Genomic DNA, 23055 nt, shown 5'->3' with positions numbered 1-23055 from the left:
TATGTCTGTGTACTAAATGTTGGTGTGTATAAATATATTCGAGGACAGTTGGATCATTTTCAATTCACTCGGTGTGGATATATGGAAAAATAATCATCATTCACTCATCTTGCTCTTTTTTTTATGACTGTTCAGAGGTCTTCTTATTAACTCTGTAAAATCATGCCTGTTTAATATCAGAACATGCATCTGAAATGACCGCTGTTCCTCCACAACTCATTTTGGGGCTTAGATCTTAGGCCCTAAGAAGTAGTTTGTCCAGATGTTTGGGGAGTAGAAGAACATATTACTTTGGAGTATTTCCCACATGCTGTGTTGTGTGGCCAACTCTGTGCTGACCTCAAATATCAAAACAGCCAACATCTAAAAATAGGCTTTTAATCGTTCCTCACTCGTGTGTCTGACTGGCTCGCAGAAACCAACTGAGACAAAGAACTAGTCTCTCATTTTCATGCAGTAACAAACCGATACACATTACGGTTCCCATGTCAGACTCTTAAGGATCAGATGCATTATTGGCATTTATTTTTTTTTAATAAACGCAATTTTTATTTTTAATTCTGTTGGCTGAAAAACAACACAGAGAAACAATTTCTGTGCAGTAATATTTTATTTCAACTATACGTGCCGTGTTAAAAAAAACAAAACAAAACAAACATGAAACAAACAAAAAAAAAACATTATTTACACATTCACAGTACAACTTTACAACATATCTACACGCCCAAATACTCTGGAGATAAAATATACAGCTGGCTGTGCATAGCCATTATGCACAGTATTTAAAACAAACATACGTGAGATAATGTTTCATCTGCACATACATTAAAGTCTGACTGAAATATAAAGGCTTCAGTTTGGATTGCAACGAAAAGACCCAGGTCATATTGCAATGTACAAGGCAGTAGAGCAGTGTTTGATGAGTGCATGTCTGTGATGTCAGTGTGCATGTGTTGAGTAGAAAACAGAGCATAAACACTGGTTAGATGACGGGCAGAAAGCCTCTACATACAATCATCACTTGTAAACAAAACGTGGCTTTGGGCTAAACAGGCAACTGACACTCAAAAAAAAAAAAAAAAAAAAAAAAAAAAAACCGAAAAAGACCCCCAAATCATGTACCCACTGCTACAAGAAATGATCCCCCCAAATCGTCCTTTCTGGCAAACAGAAACAATCCCCTTCCCAACATGTCTCGGGAATTACGGAATCTGCACCACTGCCGGCTATGCCAAGGGACAGCTTTCATCTGAACATTTGAATACTGTGTTAATACATTGGCTGCGAGCAGGACGGGCTGCGTTAAGCCTTCCACTCAACAGTGCAATGTCTTGACCGCCCCTGCATCCCGTAGTTATGAAAGTACATTCACTGCATGGCACCACTTTTTGTCGTGGAATATCACAAATCTTCGCAACACTGGCAGTAAAAGGGAATAAATGATTTGAACCCAATAAGTATTTTTCACCGTCCTTCTCGGGGGACTTAAACTCCCAAGTGGAATTAGTTAGAAACTTTTTTTTTTTTGACAGACATCCTGCTAAATTTCAAATTGCTTGTATAAAAACATTTGCAGAACATGTGACACATACAGAGAACCAATTGACATTCCCAACAATACATACTGTACTAATTTGTTTTGTTGATAAGGCACACAATGCACAGATTCAGGTTCAGTTGCCTAAAAATATTTATACCCTTTATTTATATTATTTAAGTATATACAGGACCTTGTCATTCCCAGCATGACTTATTTGGACACATTAGTGAATGTTGTGTTGATTGTACACTGGCCTTCTGCAGAAAAAACCTGCACTAGAAACCCAGGCTGTGGAGCACATGACAAGAATATTATGTTGTTGCACTGTACTGAGTTCAGATTTGTTTTTCTTCTTTAGGTTTATTGCAGGGGCAAACTCCTGGCAGCCTTGTGTTATTAGGGGGCAGAAGTCTAAGAGAACAGAAATAGACTGAAATGTCAACATTGTATAAAATTCCTTTGCTACTTTCACAGTGGTACATTTAATGAGGGACAAGAAACACTTGAAAATAACGTTTAAAAGTATTTCAAAAGCGGGACGATATTATGTATTTTTAATACTACTACTAATGAGAGGAGACCAGTAGAACTCCTAGACATGGGCAATTAAGAAAAGGATACATTTCAGTCCTGGAGAAAAACATTCTGTCCAATGTTCTAGTCTTGACAGTGTGTTGTTGATCTGTACTTTTCCACCTCTGTTTACAGTATAACACACATACTCAGACACAACAAGCAAGTGTCCACGCCCATATCAGCTGTCCTAGCATTGGTTGAGGAAACAATGCATTAATGACGAATGCTCTGTCTAAAACCCATAGCAGCAAATGTCAAGAAGTAAGATTTCCCAGTGAGTAACAGAGTCCCTGCTTTCAGCACACACCCAACATAAGCAACTTCAACCCGACCCAACCATTTGATCATTAGTGTGTGACACAAAAATGGATGCATCCTCGATTCAGATTATAATGTTGGAATAAAAGACAGTGACTCAAGTCCTCAACACATCTTAAGGTGCTTTCACTGGCATGTGGAAACTCAAGACCAAATATATGCGTTACTTTTTCAGAAAGCTGCTTCTCTGGTCGACCGAGACACATTCAAGCATTCACATCCTTTTTCACCTTGCCTGCTATTCAATTTAGTTGCTAAAGCAGAACGCACACAATGAATATTAACTTTCTTTATTTCCCCAGGCATATCACAACCATAGTCATTGCCTACCTCTCCTCTGATCAGTTCACATTAGTGGGAAAACAGTGCTCAAGGGCAGTGACAATTGAGAACCATTCTTCAAGTATTCTACCACTTTTGCCCACGCACGTGTGCCAGACTGGCCTGTTGAGGATGCCCTAAACCTTGTACCTTACATTGGAACAGGTGGCACCAAAACCCAGGAACAATGGTGAGCAGCAAATTCACCATTGTCTGCTATTCATTTCCATGTGGCTACTGGGTGCAGGGAAGCAGTTGGGGTTGGAGGGAGGCCCAGTAGGTTTCTTTGGCCATGTGGTGTTTCCCCTTTCCAGTGCAAGTGTAATGCACATGCCATTTGAAGAGCATTGAAACACCTCAAGTTGATACACAAACACACACAAGGCCTTATCCCATCCAGACACCCCAAGCCCTTGAGCACAAAGCTCTACAGACCAAGAGCCTGCTTAGAAATGTCCATGGTTGTCCATGTTAATAACTGTACTTGTTGACCACTCGCATCTGTGGAGTCTGTGGAGGAAACCCATTGGGTTTTGGGGGCACATCTGGCTTTAATGATGGGGTCCTTTTAAGCCCTGTTCGGGGAAGCGAGCCATGCCCACTGTAGCTGCTCTGTCGAGAAACAGAAGGTGTGTGGGGCGAGTGCATCCCCGGTGCCACCATTGCACCATGGGAGTCAAGTCTAGAAGGGGGTGTTGGGGGCATGTATCCCCCTATGTTCATACTGTGCTGGCGAGACACAGACACCCCCATGGTTACTCCATTTGGTGAGGTCGATAAGGACTGCCTGTGAGAGGCACTCCGGTGGAGTTGGTAACCTCCTCTTTGCCTCTCAAGGGTCCCACCCATGCTTAGGCTTCCCGTGGGTGTAGTGGGAGTGGAGGGCAGGGGCACATCGACCCTTTTAGTGGGGCTGTGCCTTGGTAGAGAGGAGGAGGGAGAGTACAAGGAAGCTTCACGGCTGGGCACAGCTGGGGGTACTTCAGTCAGCTCCTCCATTGGCTCCAGCATGAGATGAGGCCTTGGGCGAGGCCCTGATTCTTCTTGAAGAATGGCCTTTGGGTTGGCCACAGAGTCATTAAGATGTTTTAAAAGGTCATTCAGGGTATTCCTGGCATCCACAGACCTCTTCTGATCTTTCCTGTTTCCTTTACAATCTGGAATCTTCAGTTGCTTTTCAGAAGAATGTGGCAAAGTTTCATCGCCATGGTCAAGGTTAGGCTGGTCATGTGTAGCATTGGGCAGCACAACTGCACTGGGGATGTGGGAGTGTCCCAGGGCAATGTGAGGGTGGTTGGAACTTGTATTCGCAGGTGCAGGTGAAGAAGAAAGAAACTGTGGACTCTTTGCTGATGGGTTGGCTTCCTTACGGGGCCCGCTGACCTTTCCGTGAGCCTTTTCCCACTGGTTCTTGATGGGCTGCAGGCTTTTCTGCTGAAGTACAGGAGTGGACTCTGGAGTGGGTAGAGCAGCCAGTTCTGGGGGCTGACAGCCATCCCGCAGAATCATTGTCTTGGTGTCACCATTGGGCGTACTCAAGTCTTTACCATTGCTCAGCAGATTGGTGAACAGCTTTGGAGAATCGATGTTGGTTTGGTATTCCTAAGAACATAAAAGTAAAGGAAACAGTAAGATAAGACACAGCTTTGCTTAACTTTTAGGTACTTGTTGCCAACACATGTTGAAGGATAAATTACTTTTTCTAGTTGTACCTTTACAGGGCTGTCAAATAGGCCATTGAGCTTGACAAAACTCCCAGTTGAGTCAGAGCAGGACGGTGCAGACTCCATGTCCTTGTGGACGTGCCTTGGTTTACGAAGGACAGAGTCTCGATAGCAGAAAACGATCAGCCCAGCCAGGAGAGCCCCCATCAGAAAAGCAGCGAAGACGCAGGTGATGAGGATGTTCATGTGGACCATCTGGTTACTGTCACCAGTACGGATATCCCATACACCTACAATACAGTGATACAATGGTTAACACCTCAACGAATACACTTGCCATTGGGGTTATTGAATGACACATACTTCACCATATACCAGAAGAAATGTTTGTGTGTAAAAAAAAATCATGCTGGATTTTTCACTTTTACGCTTCTCCCATATAAAGCACCTACATGCAAGTCAACTACTTTCAAATTCTTCAAACTAGTAAAGCACAGATAAAGGACACATATGGTGAAATTTGGCAGCCACTGCTCTGTACCCGCATCCATTTCACCATCTACAGGAAGCACCGTTAGTTCAAAAGAGTTGACTTGACCAGCATTCGACAAGAGGCGAACATGCTTCTAAGCATCAACAGGAAAAAGAGTGCTCTCTTATCTGAGATGGCGCCAAATTGACTTTTTTTTTTTTTTTGCAGCAGGATCTTGGTTGGAGAATAGAGATGCAATGTTTGCATTCAGAGCATTCAGGAAGCTTCTGCTCTACACAAGGTTTGTTAGTAACCACAGACACGGAAGGGGGTTAGTCATCCACTGTACAGCCACAGCAGTGGTGTGGCACAGGAGGCCCAGTCAATTATCTACCAGCCAGGATAAACTGTCACTAAAGCTAGCTAAAAGATTTCTAGAAAAAAAAGATAGAAACAAACAAAGAAAGAAGGTCTTAAAACAGACAACAATGAAGGATAGCGGAGATGATAGGAAGTAAATAACTTGACAAGAAACAAAGAAAATGAAAGTGATGACACAACTATAACAGACAAAAGCAACACAAATAATGTACAAATTCTGTGCATTAAGTGCTCTCCACAATTATTGGCACCCCGGGTAAAGACAACGAAAACAGCAAAAAAACATGGAAACACATGTTATGGAGACATTTGCTGAGACATATGCTGTTCTTGTTTTTTGCAATATTCAAACAGGAGGGTTTAGATTTTGTATGTTTTTCAGCCTTTTTCTAGCTGAAATATTGCTCTAACTGTGGATTTAGATAAGTATCTTTTACAGCCATTTGCTGACTTATTAAGGTCAACACAAAATTGCCTGGCTTTAAAGACACTCTCGTGTACGTTCCATTCAGAAAAATGTCTGAGAAAAAAGGGGTTGTGTGTCATGTAATATTTATACCCCAGGTCGTGGATTACCCTTTAAATACTTCTAAATTTTATTATCCACTCAATAAAAGTATAAATAAAAACAACTGATTTGGTTACATTTATTTACTTTATTTAAGAATAGGCATATTCATGAACCCAACATATATGCATATATTTATACGCATAATACACACAAAAAAAAAAAAACATTTATTTAATAGGATTTTTGTGTAAGATGTGACACTGGGTATTCAGCAAAAACGGTAATTTGATAACACTGAATAAATGTAGTCAAATGTAGTCTAAAAGCTAAGGCATTTTTAAGGCTTTCAATCTATCTCTACCAAGGTTGCCAATAGATATGAAAGACGCTTCTTGCTGGTAACTAATAGACCAGCTGTAACGCAGCGTGTTTGGCCTCCCTAGGAGCCTTACCCTCTGGCCCCCCTGGGAGAGAGTTTAAAGAATGGGATGTGGCTGGGTCATCCTGTAGCACAAAGCCTGAGCCGTAGAGCTCTGGACGAGGCCCTGAGCTGGGGCTTTGACTGGGTATGAGTACTGGGGGCTGTATGGGCCCACTGGGTTGGACAGTGACTGGTGCAGATGAAAACGCCATGTCTGTGGTGACAAACAAACGGTTAACAAATTGTGCAGGAGTGTAAAGCATACTGTTATCCCAATTAGTAGGCATGAGCAGAGCATTTGTGAGAGAAAAAAAACTTTAAAAAAAACAACAACAAAAAAAACAGAACAAAACAAAAAACATTTACAGAGCCAAAACAGTGCATCATTGAATATTCTAAACAAGAAGAAAAATATTGGATTCAAGTGTCTAGAGGAGTTGGTACACAACATTACGGATGCTAAGAGCTGAGCGGTTGGCATGCATAAGAGAAGATGGATGAATCAGGAAAGGGAGTGATGCTATGAGTGGTTCTGTGCTGTGGTTAGAGCACCTATGTGGTCTACTTTGTTTGTGACGGTGAAAAATGAAGTGTTAGCATTCAGTAGTTGTTTTGGAACAAGAGATGAAAAGTAGCAAGGATGGAAAGAATAAGGGTGGGAAATGCTGAACTCGAGGAAAGAAACCAGTTGAGTAAAAGATCAAACTAACCAGAGGTAGGGTCGCCAAATGATTTGTAATCTGGCGCTGAGGTAGTGCCCAAAAACACTAAAAAGAATTAAAAGGACAAGAAATCATTATAAGGGAATTCAGAGGTAAAAAATAAAACTGAACGCGTAAAACCTGCTTTGACAACTAATATATTTAGCTTCCTAGCAGTGTTTTTTTTTATATACATTTTATTCTGACTGGATGCCCTCTGGTTCTGATCAATACTGAGGTTCAGTCTTGGTCATGTTTAGCCAATACACATGAGGAGAAAATTGCATTTAAGTGTAGATTCCTTAGGCTTATAATTGTCCGCTCGTAAAATAAAATAAGACTTCCGTCATTTGCATAAGCTAAGCATGACCTTTCAATTGTACATGTCCATGTGTGGGCCTTGCAAGCACCCATAGTTACAGGTGGCCATGTACTGTATGTAGATGTGTGTGTTAATACTGCGAATACATGTAAGGGGCAAAGTTACTGGAGTGGTTACTGGTTGTGAGTGTGCAGGCTTATGGTGTATGCAGAGATGGGTTTGTGTTTCATTTGTGTACAGTGTGTGTATAAGAGTGAGCAGAACTGAATGTGTTTGTCCGCGTTGCAGGATCAATGGCACGGCATGGGGATGGGAGTCGTACCTTGACAGTCTCCAAGGTGAGTGGTATTTCCATATTCAACATCCTGTTCGTATCCTTTCCTGAAAACACAAAGGGAAAAACTTGGCTGTTATTTAAAAAGTTGCAAACGCCTCATGCAGTCTTGTTTTCTCATGTTTGGTATGTTTTTTTGTTTGTTTTTTTGGCAACCGGAGCTTGAACTCACAAAACACCAGGCTGTATCCTCTCACAGGCTCCATGAGGCTTCCAGCCACAGTAAGGATCTCTCGATGCAATGCATGACCTGGCGCACAAACACAGTCAAAAACAGGCTTAATGATTATGGAAAGAACATCGTTATCATTTGTGACTGACTGAACATTAACCATACGGCCGCCTCAGGACAAACCGCCGTGATGCCCTTTATGATGTTTACGTGAAAAACGCCTCGAATAAGGTCAAACACCGATGAGCGACAGTACAACCCCATGCAGTGAGTACGGTCTCGCTTACTTTTGGCAGGAGGAGTGCCTTTCACAGCGACTCAGGGGAATACGGATGACACAGCTTGAAAAGGCAACGTAAAGGCTGTGTGTGTTATTGTCCACATGAAGCGAGAGGACACGCTTGTCATCCTCGCGGTTAGACGGGCACCTGGAAGGAGACGACAGAAACCTGTCAGCAAACTCAATCCTCTCAGTGACAGTAGATGGAGACACTCAAGGTGTAACTTTTTCTCCAAGCCTAACAGCGGTTTAATCTTCAACATGTGACGCTTCGACAGATAAATAATCAGTTGCAGTGCAATTGTGGAGAAAGCAGGCAGGCAGATGCTGCCATGTGTGCCGGGCGCTTTTATTTTGAGAGTTGCTGACTCACCAACCGAAAGATACAAAGGGGAAGAGAAACAGAGGAGGAAAAGCAAATGCAGAGATGGAAGGAGGTTAATGTAGACCTACTTGGCCCTGTTGAAGACATCGATCTCCTCCAGCAACAGACTCTCATTCAGGGAGAGAAGGGAAGTCTTCGCCAAGACCTTAAGGACGACCCCTGACTCGGCGCCGACGAAGACCACCGTGTAGTTCTTGTGGGGTCCTGCTTGGCCGTCTACAGCCAGCGCTGTTAGTCGGTACCTTCATGAGTAGCAGAGAAACATCAGGGAAATTATTATACATCTAAATAATATTCACCTTCAACTCTGTAGGCTTAAACCAAACTTTCAAATGCCAGAAAGTAAAATGCTAAGAATCAATTATTAACTCCCCAGTATTTGTAAGTAAAAAATGTAAACTGGAAAACACGTTGGATAAACTTTGTTTAAGGTTTGTCTTTTGTGCATGTTTCATGTCTGTTCCGTGTTCATGACAGTTCAGGTTGTTTTAGATTTTGAAAATATTGCTTTTCAGTATAGATATTTTGGTGAGCATATGTCCATTACTAATGAAGATCAACACAAACCTGCCTTGCTAAAGAGGCACGTTCTTTTCCCACAGCCATCTAAACTACACGTAGTTTATCCTAATGTGAGACTGTTATGTACATAGATAACCACTGTTTTTCTTTTTGATTTAGAAACCGTTGGTTCCCTCTAAAAATAGTCATAACATGGACGGCGTAAAAAAAAAAAAGGAAGAAAAAAAAACTAGAAAACCATTTTAGGTTTCAAACAGGTTAAAGGAAGCCTGTATCCACCAAAGTGACATATAAACATGTCAGTAATGACATAAAAAGCTTGGAACAGTACTGCAAATCATGCTGACACATACACCCATAAATTTGTGCGTCAGGTCTTGTGTTTCCATCGACAGATGTTTTTCCCATGTATGCTTACCGGACACGTGTTTTGGTGAACCAAGGCTCGTCCCCAATCGAAGGCACAGCTGTGTCCATAAGAGGGTGGGACTTGATGAACTGCAGGGTGTCGTCTGGAAACTCCACAGAGCTCTTAAAGGACGCAGCCGGACCGTGACCTGCACAACTCCCAGGCCTAAGATATGGAGAGTGCGCACGCACAGAGGGCAAAAGGTCAAAGATCGGGCCTATACCGTCAAACACCAAGGAGCAATTATAACATTCAATGAAATGAATGAAAAGCGCTGGGACAGTTTAGGGAGGGGGCGGGGGGAGTAGCAGGTGTCTTTTGGAGTATGGAAAAGACCTCAGCTGGAAACATAAAATATACATATGCATGATTATCCCTCATCAATGATTTACAGGAGTAATGAGGTGCAGCGCGGACTTTGTGTTTTGGACGCAGGGCATGGCTGCCGATATAAGTGCCAACACTAAACTAGCTAAATATTCAATGCATTTAATTATGCCAAATTAATAATTTAATCACCAGCAGATGGCAAGTGTGTGTGCTGGGTCAAAGCTAATAACCTGGTGGCTGGCTTGTGAAAAAGATTTGATTTCACTGGGTTTAACCATGACAAAGAAGGATTAAGAAAGAGGAAAATTGAGGTGGTTAACAGCTGCTGCTCAAAAAAAAAAAAAAAAGAGTTCAGTAACTCATAATGCGCTTTAACCACTTTACTGCGCATGCCCGTTCCCTGTTGGGATTGTGTATCGAGCGGTCGGCGTATTGCCTCGAGTTAAGATTCTAACCGAGGTTTTGGCAGCTTCTCCTCTGGAAACGGTGTCCACACAGAGTCGGGGGTCTTCTGCTCCTTGAACCGGCCCATGAACACTTTCTCTATGTCAGTCATGGAGAAGGCACACACCGCTGACCCCGGAATGCTGCGGAAGGGATACGACACCAGTGAATAGGGATATTTGAAGACACGCGCATCCCAAGAATCCTCCCTCTGTGGCTCACCTGTTCATCTGTGTGGTGAAAACGCCCACCACGGAGGGAACGCCGTTGACGTCGATGATGTCGGTGATGGACTGAAGCACGTCGAAGTAGAAGAAGGACTCCCCCGGCACAGAGCAGTTCAGCCTCGCCTTCACGAAAGAGGTCCAGTGCTTCTCCAGCACTCGCTGCGACCCGCCGACGTCATTTTTGCAGATCCGGGCCACTCGGGAATAAACAACCTGCGGGGAGGGGAGGAAGGGGGGCGATAAAAGACGGTTGGAGAGAGGACTGAGGCGAGCGGAAGAGGAAGGCATCTCCGTGAGTGTCACTAAAAACACTTCAGGTTCTTGAATAATAAATAACTCCATCCTGTAGCAACTCGGCACAAATCACTTAACACACACACACAACTCGTATTTAACTCCGTGTGAGGAGATTGTTCGCCCCGAATGAAACAAACGCAAAAAGAAATTGTTTAACTCTCTGCAGCATTGTGCGAAAGTGCGTCTGATTGCACATATTACAGGGACAGAGAGGACATATGAGGTAAATGAAGCAGTCGGCTTAGACGCTTTTAATAATTCACCAGTGCAAACCTCCATCAGAAGCCAGGTGTCACCCCAGCATTAGTACAGGTAAAATATTTAGTAGCTAGTGGCTGATGGAAGACGCTGGCTTCCTGTGGCCCAACCCAGGGTGAGGTGTGGTCAAACGCAAAGCTGGTCTTGAACGTGGACCGTCCTAATTCCCGTTACATGACTGTGTTTGTTGGAGTGTGAGGGAGATACAAAATACGAAGCCTGTAGCGGGTAAATCCTTTTACTGTGTAATGGCCTTACATTTGGAAGCCATTCCCAGTAAACGCTGGATGTCGAAATTTCCCTTTGAGCTGGGATGTGGTTTATAGCCGTCTTCCCATCAGCACTACGGCTCATTTATCGCAGCAATTCTAACCCATCCACTAACGCAGGGAAGTCCTGCATGCTGTGTTTTGGAGGAACATCCATGGTGTTTAGATCAGAGGTTGCACTTGTCTTACCTTTCCCAGATTGCTGTGTTCCACGGCGATCTCCCGGTAGAAAAAGTACACGTAATTCCCAAACTCGGCTGCATGCAGGAAATGAGGTTCTGAGGGGTAGAGAGAGAGGGAGAGAGAGGGGGGGAGGAGACACAGGCAGAGAGTTAAAGTGTATTTCTGCACCGTCACCACTGCTGTGCATGTTGAATATTTCAGAGATTTGTACAAGGCCGTATATGACAGGGGTGACCTAGATTGCCTGGGAGAGAACAGGCCATATTCCCGTGAAGCTTGGCAAGGCAGGAAAGCTCTCCATCACTCCAAAAACAGCTCTGACAGTCACGTACGTACATGCTAAGGCACTGTGGGCATTTCGTTTTTTTGGCAGGTAGATGCATGTATTTCCAGACAAGGATTCAGAGTGACGGATGGCTTTTTTTTTTTATTATTAAATGATACGGTACTATAGTTCTGCTGGAAATGTTTCCTCCTCTGCAACAATATTCTCAAGACTTGGTTGAAAAACAGCCAGTGACATGAATCACCTTCCCTTTAAGGGATTTAGTTTAGAATTTGATTTTTATTCATACAGTCCAGTTCAGATTTTACACGAGGAGTTTTTACATCTTTCTGGTTGATCAGAGAAACGGCACTTTATGGAGCCCAACCAAACATGATCAACCAGGAGACGAATCTGTTCGTCCTCATGGCGGGTTAATAAACCTCCTCATGCATTGGCTACACAATGAGATTTCTGGCAACTGTGTCGTAAATTGTGAAATGGACTTGTAGAGGACTTCATAAAACAAGCATGTGTGGAAAGTAGATTAGTGAAAAAGCTTGGCGTGCAAGAAACCTCAGCTAAAAAAATGGTCTCATTTGCATTTCAAGTTCAAATCAGTACATTAAATGGATAACTGGAGTATTGTCGTCCAAAGACCAATTTTAAAATCAGAGTAAATTTTTACAGATGCCAACAAAGTGACTCTCCTTAACAACTCAGCAGAGTCAAAAGTTGATCATCTGCCATTTTGGTTTCCAGCAGCCGACAAACCATCTAGTGGACTGACATTTTTGTATTAAGGTTATTTTTTCTGGCTTAATGTAAGGTGTAAGATGCAATCGTCAAAGTGAATAGAAATGAAGGCTTGAAATGTTCACCCACTGTGTGAAGGAATCCACATGTGTTAAGTTGAACTTTTTTTTACTTTATTCTAATTGGCTGACATCCATCTGTACTGCTCCGTCCAATTGGAAAGCACAGAAAGGGCCATTTGCTCACCTTTCAGCCATTTGGAGTCGTATTTGATGGTTCTCAGTGCTGATCCGTCTCCCATACTACGGTAGATGACAGAATCACTGGCCTGGAAGTCGGCGACTGTTGCAGAATACAGCTTTCCCTCTAGGAAGCCAAAAACAAATACATAAAACGGTCACAAAGAGTAGAAAGAACAGATACCACTGCTTCTCGCTGCTTTTTCCTTTTACAACACTTAATTGGCTGAGTTGTTATCGCTGCAGGCAAGTTTTACCGTGGCAAAGACACAGAGGTGATAATGAGAACATAAGTAAAAACGCATCAGTTGTTCTCCTGCAAGACTACATATACGCGCGGCGTGTGTGTTCGACCCGTACCAGCGAACAGGGCCACGTTGGTTTGCTTGGCGTCAAACGGGCACCGCGCCAAACCATTGATCTCTTCCCCGTCAAACTCGAGGTTATCCAGCTGAAGGAAACACAGAGATCACCCACACATCAGAGGAGACTCAGCGGAAACACAGCCACATCTAAGCGGCTACATAAATCAGTCAAATTTGTGCGGCTGAGCGCGTTTCAAAAAAAGAAAAGCTGAAATCGCCCCGGTCCACTGACCCTGTAGTATCTGCACATGGGGTTGAAGCCATTGGTGCCACAGATGAACACCAGGTCATCATTTCTGGGAACCAGCACTTTAATAAAGTTGTGGCACTCGTCCTGGAAACAAACACACACACACACACACACACACACACACACACATAATAAAAATCCACCCGCTTCTTTCCTCACAGTGGACACTTTGTCAAGTCCCTTGTTTGTTCTCCATACTTACTCTATGTTTTCCCTTCACAGCACACATCTCTCTGTCACCTTGGCCCGACCGCCATGTTAACTTCTGTAAAGACACACATAGCGTATTAGACATGTGCATGTCAAACAAAATGCACAGACTTGCACTCAGATACAGCCTCCCTCTCTCTCTCTCTCCCCCCCACCACCTCCGTTTTTCCACTCTCATTTTACAACCTGTCTGGTTTGTGATAAATTGCTCAGTATTTTCTGAGGAGCCCTTTCAGAGTTTGTGCATTGAGAAAGCAGCTTGTGGCGGGAATCTTACCCGGTAAGAAATGATCTCATTCCTGTAGGATTCTCTCAGACTGACGAGGTACACCTGATCCCTGCAAACACACAACAACGTCACGCGCACGCTGCAGTCAGAACAACAAGGAAAACACTTAGAGGTTCAAATGGCAGTTTAAATCTTCTTTTTTTTTTTTTTTGCAATTTTTCTGAGGGTCAGTTCGCAACTTCGCCAATTTGTAACCCAGTTTACGTTACCATTTTCTCTATTCTCATTTAGGTATTACAACTACAAAAAAAAAACTCCTTTTGTAACCTCAAACTAAAACCCACAGGGTATCAGGATAAGTGTTAGCTTTTTAAAAAAAGAAAAATACTGAAGTAGGTCTTTGTCATCGTTGAAAATTGCAGTGTGAACAAAGCACAATAATAACCCTGATCTCATTGACTGCAGTTCTAATTTGCATTGCGGTCAGTTGTTTTCTCATGACTGATTACGACCCCCACATCAAACCAACGTGATCTCCAATCGGTAGACAACATTCATTTAAGTCATGTTCTAAGTAAATATCCTGACAGAATACAGAAAAATTAATATCCAGTATGAAGCATTTTTTCACACCCAGTCTTATTTTAATTTTAAAACAAAATTACAGATTCAGAACTCAGTCCCAGAAATCCTCCAAACTGATACCAGGTGGGGAAAAAACAAAAACAACACACAAAATAAAATGGTAGATATATTCACACATTTGAAACCTCACAAGTCTTAATATATATTTCCGGTTTACTCCATATTGTTGAAGATGTAACTTAAGGTAGCAGAGCACAGAAATTTATCTTTAAGTGGAATAAAACAAAATTAATGTTAGTTGTTAATGTTAATTAAAATCATCCCCAACTGGACCACAAACTGCCACTTTGTGGTTTGGCTAAAAAAAAAACATTGATTGTTTGATGCGTTGGAAAAACATCGCTTGTATATTTTGTACAGTCCATGCTGCATAAACATGCCTCCACATATAATGGCAAATATTTTGCCTGTCCAACCATTCACTGTTCATTGAAGGAGCTGAGCTTTTTTTATTTTGGAGCATTCTATTGATAACTTAATCATGTCAAAATGACACCTTTAACAATCATACCACCCAATGTAACTGTGCAAATGGTCTCACCCAAAGAATGAGTTTGCCTAGTAAATGATGGATGATAAACTAGAACTGAACAACTTCAAAATGCTCTGATTATCTGTGTCTTGCTCATTGAGAACCATTGTTTACTTTAATCATTACTTTATCCACTGTGTTCTGTTGATAATGGCGTGCCAACAGAGACCATAATGTCTCTCTTGGCAGACAGAAGGTCAATGTGGGCAGCATATGTCTACAACATATTTTACCTACACCTGCTGAGCTGGATGTACACCGCCATGACTCAATGTCGAAAACACAAAGGCCAAAGAAAAATGGGGATTTTAAATAACGAGCAAGACATCATCGGCGTAAAGGGGAACCTTCATGGTCAGGATTACCTGTCTGAATATCCTGAATGCTCTCTCCGCATGAATATTACCAAGGGTTCGATGAGTTAGCTTAAATGCTGGTGGCTTTTTAAAGGTGGTCTGTACAAGCTGAGGCAACGGAGGGTAGATACAAGTAGATAATCAATGAATTATAATTTGAGAAGGTTAGTAAAAGCCATTCCAACACAGAAAACAGATCAATATGGTCAACGGTTTCCTTAGCATGAGGAGGTGAAAAAATGCATTGCAGCATGTTATCTGCAAATGTAAACAGAACATTGAAATGGCTCTGAAGAAATAGAGACAGGCAACAATTAGGGCTCGCTTTGATTGCTCTTGATTTATTTTCATTCGTTTGACGATTGATCAGCCCTCGGACGACATATTTCCGATTCATTTTTTTAAACTGAGGGCACAAACTGGCAGGAATAGGATCACACCTGACAATAAAGCACCATGTGATGGTGGCTGCAGGGACTTTAGAGAGACTTTTCATATTGTTGATGTCAAAGCAATTTCGAGCAGCAATATTAGTGCTAGGAGTCACATTAATTCCGCTGGCCATAAATACAAAAAAAAAAAAGACATGTAAGGATGCCAAGAAACCCCCCCCTGAAAGCACGTCAGGCGGGCGTGATGGACGCCTTCACTGAATCAATACCAGCCACATACATCAGATGCAGGGCTGGAAGCCACAGATCCAATAACACTAAGAGCTTTTTCACCCGTATGCTTGTGTTTACGTGCCAAGCAGTGACTGAGTATATTGATGTGGGGGGATGTGAGAAAGGGAAAGACGACAGAACGAGATGGCAAACGTGTGTGTGTGTGTTTGTGTGTGTGTGTGTGTGTGTTAAATATACCTGCCAGCGATAAATAGCGTGTCCTGTATTTTGGTCATCAGCTGAAAGTCGAGGCGATGCTGGGAGTCGTTGACAGAGGGCCTGCCTCTGAACACAGGGTACCTCCGAGTAACTGCAGAGAAATCACACTCATACGTTAACGTGACTGCTCTGATTAAAATAAAGTTGATACACAGGCTTGTTCTTAAGACACACTGCAAATCACCATTGCACTGTTGTGTACGTTCTCAACAATCAAACCTTGTATGTCATTAGTTTCCTGTGTTAGGTGGAGGCTGCTTATGTCAGCGATTTTTTGCTCCGTTGTTCCAGTGCGTAGCGGAAATGGAAATGAAATCTTCCCAACGCTACCACTGGCCGTGCAACAGAGTGATTTTATGAATGTGGCGCCGTGGAGTGTGAACTGCTGACACGGCGAAATGGATGGGACTCTGTGCGTTTTGTGTTAATTCGGTGTAGTAAATGAAATGAGAGGCTGGGGGGGATGGGGTGGGAGAGTGTTTTGTGCGTGTTTGTCCACTCACAGTGCGCGTCAACGACGTCGAGGGGCACGATGTCCTCCGGGAAGCTGACTGCGAGGAGAGTGCGTGAGGCTGCCAGCAACAGCAGAAGCTTGCTGAGCAGAAGTGCAGCTCCCTGGCCCATGGCTGCTCACGGACGACGCTTCCTGTTGCACACTGCTGGAGATGTTACCTGGAGACATGGAGAAAAATGCAGGCTTGTTGTTTCCTTGGATGTTGATGGATTTCGTGCTACGGCTCAACGGTGACGTCAACTCCGGTCGTACGAGATGCGTGTGAAAAGCAAGCGAATGTATTTATAAAAAAAAAAAAAAAAAAAAAATTCAACTGTGACGTAATGATGCACACTTAACGTTGCCTCTGATTTATTGATGACTGGGCTGTCAATGGCGAGGCTTGGCCACTTTCCTCCCCCAACCTCTCGGCTGCATCTGCTCTCTAAAAGGAAGGTCAGCCAAATAGAGTGGCGGGGGCTTCTCGGTGTGTGTTTGGAGACGGCGGAAGTCCACCCCTGCGAGGGACGCCTGCTGTCGCCGTACATCTGTGCTCTGATTGGTTTTACTTGGCCAGGCCCAGCACTAATCAGCGCATTGGCGCTTCATCACCGCTGGTAGCGCAGCCTCTGCTCTGACCTTAGCAGAGTTTTATCAGAGCTCTGCTGTCAGGTGTCACTCCGGCCTTTCCGTGGAGCTGGCCTGCTCTATTTTTTATCGCAGCGCAGTGATTCCCTCACTTTGCGTCTGCACTGCGACATGTGTACAGTTGTTTTGACACGGTTGTAATTTTAGGAGATAATGGTTTGCACAGTGTCTGATTGGAGATATGATATGCCGACGGCTGCAGTGGCAATAATTTATTGTGGGCGTGGCGGGGGGTTTAATGTGTAAGTCGGCATGTGAAGGAGTACTTTAGGGACAGACTGTGTCTGTGCATATTAATGACTGGTGTACATTCAAATATTTATAAGGCAAACAAATTATTCATGGAGGTAAAGCCTGAGCGGATATAAACAATTTACTGAGAGACGTCACACAGGCAGGGGATGGATTAGCTTGGAGCACACTGAGATACCCAGACGCATACACGAGGCCTCGCATGCACAATCGCACTTTCAAATGCTAGAATGCAAGGGCTGTGTTGGATGCACAAATAGGAACCCACACACACACACAGAGAACGTATTGACTCATTTTTCAATTAGCCCCAAAGCACACCTGCTCCAGTGCTGTCTGTGTGCGCGGCCCTGCCAAGCCATTAGCGCTTTGATTGATCCACACAGGAAACATGGCTGATCAGCGGCCAGAAAAGACTAATCTATAGCCCTCACCCTAATCACTGTAGCAATGTGAAGACATTGTAAACCGAAATGTGATTGGTTCAACTTGTCAAACAGAATCACATATTTGATGCCGGCGCGGCCAGAGTAATTCTTCAGGTATTGGAAAAACCTACAGCACATACATGGTTGTCAGGTGCCAATTTAGACTGTAAAGTCAGAGAAGGAGCATCATCTGAGCGTGCAGAATGCATAAAGACGGCCTTTATGCTAACACGTTGATATAAAACATGCTGCTTTTTTTTCACCCTAATCCTGTGTTGATCTAAACAGTTACTGCTCGCTGATCAAAGGGAAGGGTTGTTAGCTGGAATCAGAGTAAAGCCCATGTGTTTTAGTCATGAGCAGTGTGTAATCATGGCTATTCAGCGCTCTGTGGGATACTGAGGCCTTTGAAAGAGCAGTGTCATTAACTCCGAGTAATGTAATGCCTGTACGAGATGATGCTTAAGCTTCATCAGTCCACATAATAGTTAAATTAGGGGTTTGATGTCTCAGCAGAAATTGAAAGATTTCTGGGACCAGAGGGTTATTTTCACAGAGATCTAGGCTGAGCACCTGTTAGGATCTTAATCAGAAGGAGAAGCGATGTTGCTGCTCTGTTAAAAAAAAAAAAAAAAAAAGCCTGCTGGTGTTCCTTAAAAGCATCACATCCATTCTTTTTTTTTTTAACCACCTTCTTTGGATGCACTCTTGCACTGAGAATTGTGCTATTTTAAAATCTCGTCCAATAAACTGCTGAGTTTCGAAGAGAAGCTTGGGACAGGAATAGATACCAAATGCTCAACAGTGGGGGGGGGTAGCAGGAGAGCTATGAAAAGTAAATAAACTGAGCTGTGCAGTTCTACTTTATGGTGCTTTCATGAAAGCTGCAGGCTGTACACATATCCCAAACTTGGCGGTGTTCGCAGGTAGATCATTTCTTCACTTGTCACAAACATTCCAGTTTTTTTTTTTTTTTTTACTAAACAATCCAGGAGGAAAACACTCCAGGGTGACACTCGGATATAATCTTCCTTGCACGGCTACCGCCACCGAGCTCTGAAGGAGCTTTCTATAGAAACTTTAGTGTAAGGTCAGCGATCTAAAATTACTTCTTATTCTCTTATGAGGCCCAGTTTTGTTTTCAGTTGCCTCCGCGCTCTCTGGTTCCTCCCCTCCAGTGTGTGCACGGGGCTGTGTGCACGTAGGTGCGTGCGTGCGTGCACACACAACGCCTCAACAAGTCTGGAGACGCTCGGCTTGTCACGCAACTCAGTGCCATTCAGCACTGCCTCGCTCTGCCTCTGTTATTACAGGCTTTTCAGTGTCCTACAACCAGGCACTTTCACTGCCGACGCCGCTGGCTCCGGTCCACGGTGTTATACATGGGCAGGGGGAACCAGAGAGGGGGGAAGGGATCTGCTGGATTTCTGTTCCGACTGACAGTGGGTGACTTGGGTCTCTAGCCCAGTTATGGTGGTTGCAGCTCCAAGCTTTAATGTTCCAAGCTTAACGCGACAGATTAACACTTATCCTCCTCTTAGCTGTGTTTTTACTGGCACATGTAACCTCACCTCCATTGTGACACTGGATGGAAATTGTTTTTTTTTTTTTTTTTTTTTTTTTTTTTTCAAGGGGGTCCTTCTTGGAGGAATTGGGGATCGTAAGAAAGAGTGGCAAACAGCAGTGCATGAGATTTCCTAAATTGTGTGTGAACTTGCGGCGTGGATGTAAATCCCGGCGGAACAATGGCTGCTGCTCGGGGGGGCTCCTCGACTTGTCATCTCGCACAACGCAAGCTGTGAACCTAACGCAGGAAGTCGGATAACTGAGGAGTGGGGTTTCAGGCATTTCTCTGCCCTGTGCATGTTTAAAAACACATGCAAGCATGCGTGACTTTCAGGCCTAAAGCTGCGTACATGGTGTAACGCGGTTTTTGGTGCTCTCCTACTTGGCTCGGTGAAATTAATCCAGATGCAGCTCCACTGGAAGGCTGAGTCTGCCAGATGATTAGAGCAGCTACCAAACACACACAGAAATGAAATCTGTTCCCTTCCCACTTCAATAATAAGCATAGCACTCCTAACTGCCAGCTACTTATGCCAGGATGACGTCTGACGGGCTTGGTCGGACTTGTTGCTTCAGAGATCTGGCATAAAGAGAAGTTTTCTGCTTCCTTGAACGCATGCTTCCAAACTTTTCCTCCGCAGCTCGACGAGCAGGGGAGTGAAACAGGAGAAAAGGCTGCTCTCAGCGGTGGTTCTGCACAAAAGCCTTACGTTGCAGGTGCGACGAAGAAACAAAAGGGGGCTTTGGGCAATACAACACAATGGAACCGCATCCCCCCACCCCCTCCCGGCCTGTGGATCCATGTTTATTGGATGTTTCTGATCACTAAACGAACCAACTGGAGCCAAATGTTGCACACATGGTCAAGTTTTTACCACTCTGTCTATTTAGCCCAAGCAATCAGCGATCAGCATTTTGGGGAAACCATAAAGGGGTAAAAAGTGGTCACTGTATGGTTTAATGGCGGCTGTTCCGGGGTTACGGCCGGCTGTAGAGGAGGTTAACGGTGGTCGTTCTGGTCACCGAGCTCTGACCCTGTGTCCAGCCAGGCGAAAGCGGGACACACAGACCAGCTTTGCTGTCCGGAAAAGGTGGAAAAAAATAAAAATAAAAGTAAAAAATCAGGGCTTGTTCTGATGTTTCATCTGGCCCATGGTGTGGTGTTCCTCCACTACATGCAGTTTGTAATTACAGCATGAGTTAAGCTCTGTGATCTCTGTGGCAGGAGTTCAGGTCCTTTAGACTTTTGGGGGATTTAGATGTATTACTAAAGGGGAGTGCGAGATTATTTGGCAAATATGGAACCAGCATTTAGATCATGAGTCAACTATCATCAGGCTTAAGCATTCATTGGGAAAAAGAAAGAAACATCAAGTTAGTTTAGGAGTAGCTGTGTGCATTTGTTAAAGAATAAATAAAATTATGTGAAGAAAAACAACACAAGCACCTCCTGTTGCTTTTTTTTTCATCAAATTTGCCCACTTTCTCTACCACAGCAGATTGTGGAATTACTCCAGAACTCTCCCTGAAATCCCAATCCGCATACTACTTCTTTCACTCCAAATGTTCCAACTTTGCATGAGGATGTTTCACCCCTGTCCTGACTACAGAGTCCACGCTCCAGCCCCTGCTCTAATGCATGCATTGTGCAGACCGTAGCATGAAGGCATTCGAGTTTTGTCCATGGTAAATCCTTTCATAGCCCTTTTAGTCCACATGTAGGACTCATACAAAAGAACAACAAAGACTCGGGGGGACAACGGTGATGGGGCTGCGTTTTTTTTTTTTAAACTGCCTCCATTGCGCTTTATCCATACCCAGAGCTGGGCTTCCATGCCCCCTCTCTGCCTGCAGAAAGGTTAGCAGCGCTTCTGCTGTTTACTATTCAACGTCAAGATGGCTTTGAAAAAAAAAAAAAAAAACTAGGATGCTTTAAAAATAGCAGAGGCATCAGAAAAGGAACCACCTTCCTGGTAACTGTCCGCCCATCTATCTCCTCTTATTGTTTAACAGCCCACTCTTTACCAACCCCTCCAGTCATGTGCACCGCCACCAGAAGTTGATTTTAAGACATACAAATAAGAGAAAACACTTTCATAATTTTACTCAACAATTCATCAGCAGTTTGATTCATTCTAGTAACAGCAAATATGGATGTTTGTAAAAAATAAAAATAAACGTTGGAATATACGAATTTTACGCACAGCTCCAACGGGATGTCGCCCTTTTTCCACAGTCAGTCATCAACGAGAAATACTTTAATTTCATGGACATTCCAGCCATTGATGAGCTTTTTGGATATAAAACAAAGAGAGCAGTAAACCGACCAGGTTGAAATTTAAGGTGCGCCTTGATGATCGCACACAGCTTCGGTCTCAGAACGCAGGAAATTAGACAGTTTATCCTTAAGAAAATCCCACATGTCACCTACCTTGAGCAGCCAAATTCACGCATGAATGAGATATTCCGACTGAACGTTATAATCCTTTGATAATCCATATGCGAGGAAAAGCCCAGCCTGTGATATTCCTGTTGTTTTAAGCTCCATCCGGAACCCCACTTTTTTTTTCTTTTCTGTTTTGTCCCTCCTTCATCCAGATGCGCTCTGTGATTTTCCAGCTCCGCTCTCCGCACGCAGGAGCATTCTGACTCTCACTCGGGCTCGGTCTCCGTTCCCCGGGCCCCCCTTGCGCTCTGATGAGTGATCTTCAAAGCTCTGCCACGACCACACAGCCCCCACTATACCACCATCCCCTCCCTCTCCCTCTCTCTCTGTGTGTTGTGTGTCTCTCTCCCTCTCCGTACACCAATACACCAGCCCCTTCCACTACTATTAACTTTGGAAACCAGTAAGGAAGGGCATACACAGGAACGATGGTCTCCTTACTATCCAGCTTTCTGACTTTATTTGCACGAATCAATTTGGAAAGAGCAGCGCGCAGGAGCAGCTCCCCTCCACCGACGTTTATCGCAAACTAATCACTTTGTCTGTTTATATAAAGCAATCCAAGTTGCATGTCTGCACCAACCGCTTTCACTTATTTAGCTGTCTTATTAAAAGTTGCGAGCACATATCAGGGTAAACAATTCAAACGTGGTCCCATCTTTCTCCAACACCCAGTGGGAAGAAGCGTCCGAGCTGAGCAGATTCATTTTGTCACCTAGAAATAAATAACGAGCGGACTCTGGCTTGAAATAAAAACAGTCCAGGGTCCAACTATTCCTCTCAGTTTTTTTTTCTCTCTCTCTTTTTTTTTTTTTTTTTACAGATCAGCACAGCGCCCCTTTCAGAGGGAATATATTTGTTTTCCTATGAAAAGACTTCTCTCTAGTTTTCCTCCCTCTTCGACTTTCACCGTACAGTTTGTGGCGCAACAAAAAAGTACATCCACGTATCATCTGCAAGGGACTCACCTCATCTGAAACGGCTTATATGTATATTTATATATATGTATATATGTATCCTTTTTACGCGCCGCTTTTGGTAATCCAGAGAACAGAAAATCTCTCGTGCGCGTCGTAGTGAATCAACTTCTCCTGGCTGGGAGAAAAACAAACTAATGCACGGCAAATGGTGTAATTCGACCCGAGCAAAGTCAA

The 23055-nt window shown here is 43.6% G+C and overlaps 1 protein-coding gene across 7 annotated transcripts; it reads right to left on the bottom strand.

Annotated features, from left to right (window-relative positions):
• Positions 1-1478: 1478 nt before the first annotated feature.
• sema6d (semaphorin 6D) lies at positions 1479-23055 on the bottom strand. Of its 7 annotated transcripts, none has more exons than XM_015016507.1 (20): positions 22870-23055; positions 16572-16740; positions 16048-16159; positions 13700-13760; positions 13415-13477; positions 13195-13296; positions 12958-13048; positions 12605-12724; positions 11344-11432; positions 10326-10543; positions 10115-10246; positions 9339-9494; positions 8467-8640; positions 8021-8161; positions 7734-7811; positions 7550-7608; positions 6915-6971; positions 6236-6418; positions 4453-4709; positions 1479-4357 (listed from the first exon to the last, which is right to left on the bottom strand). In XM_015016507.1, exons 2-20 carry the CDS (start codon positions 16690-16692, stop codon positions 3227-3229), a joined length of 3345 nt encoding a protein of 1114 aa, XP_014871993.1. In that variant the 5' UTR covers positions 16693-16740; positions 22870-23055; the 3' UTR covers positions 1479-3226. The 7 variants fall into 7 exon arrangements, with proteins under 7 accessions (XP_014871993.1, XP_014871992.1, XP_014871994.1 ...); XM_015016506.1 differs by lacking the exon at positions 22870-23055 and adding an exon at positions 21887-22681; XM_015016508.1 differs by lacking the exon at positions 22870-23055 and adding an exon at positions 21887-22679 and having other exon boundaries at positions 4468-4709.

This window comes from Poecilia latipinna, unplaced genomic scaffold (assembly GCF_001443285.1).
Source record: "Poecilia latipinna isolate Pla-1442-1.1 unplaced genomic scaffold, P_latipinna-1.0 Scaffold2029, whole genome shotgun sequence".
In the NCBI taxonomy this organism is placed as follows: Eukaryota; Metazoa; Chordata; class Actinopteri; order Cyprinodontiformes; family Poeciliidae; genus Poecilia; species Poecilia latipinna.
This window is presented reverse-complemented; position numbering and strand designations above follow the sequence as displayed.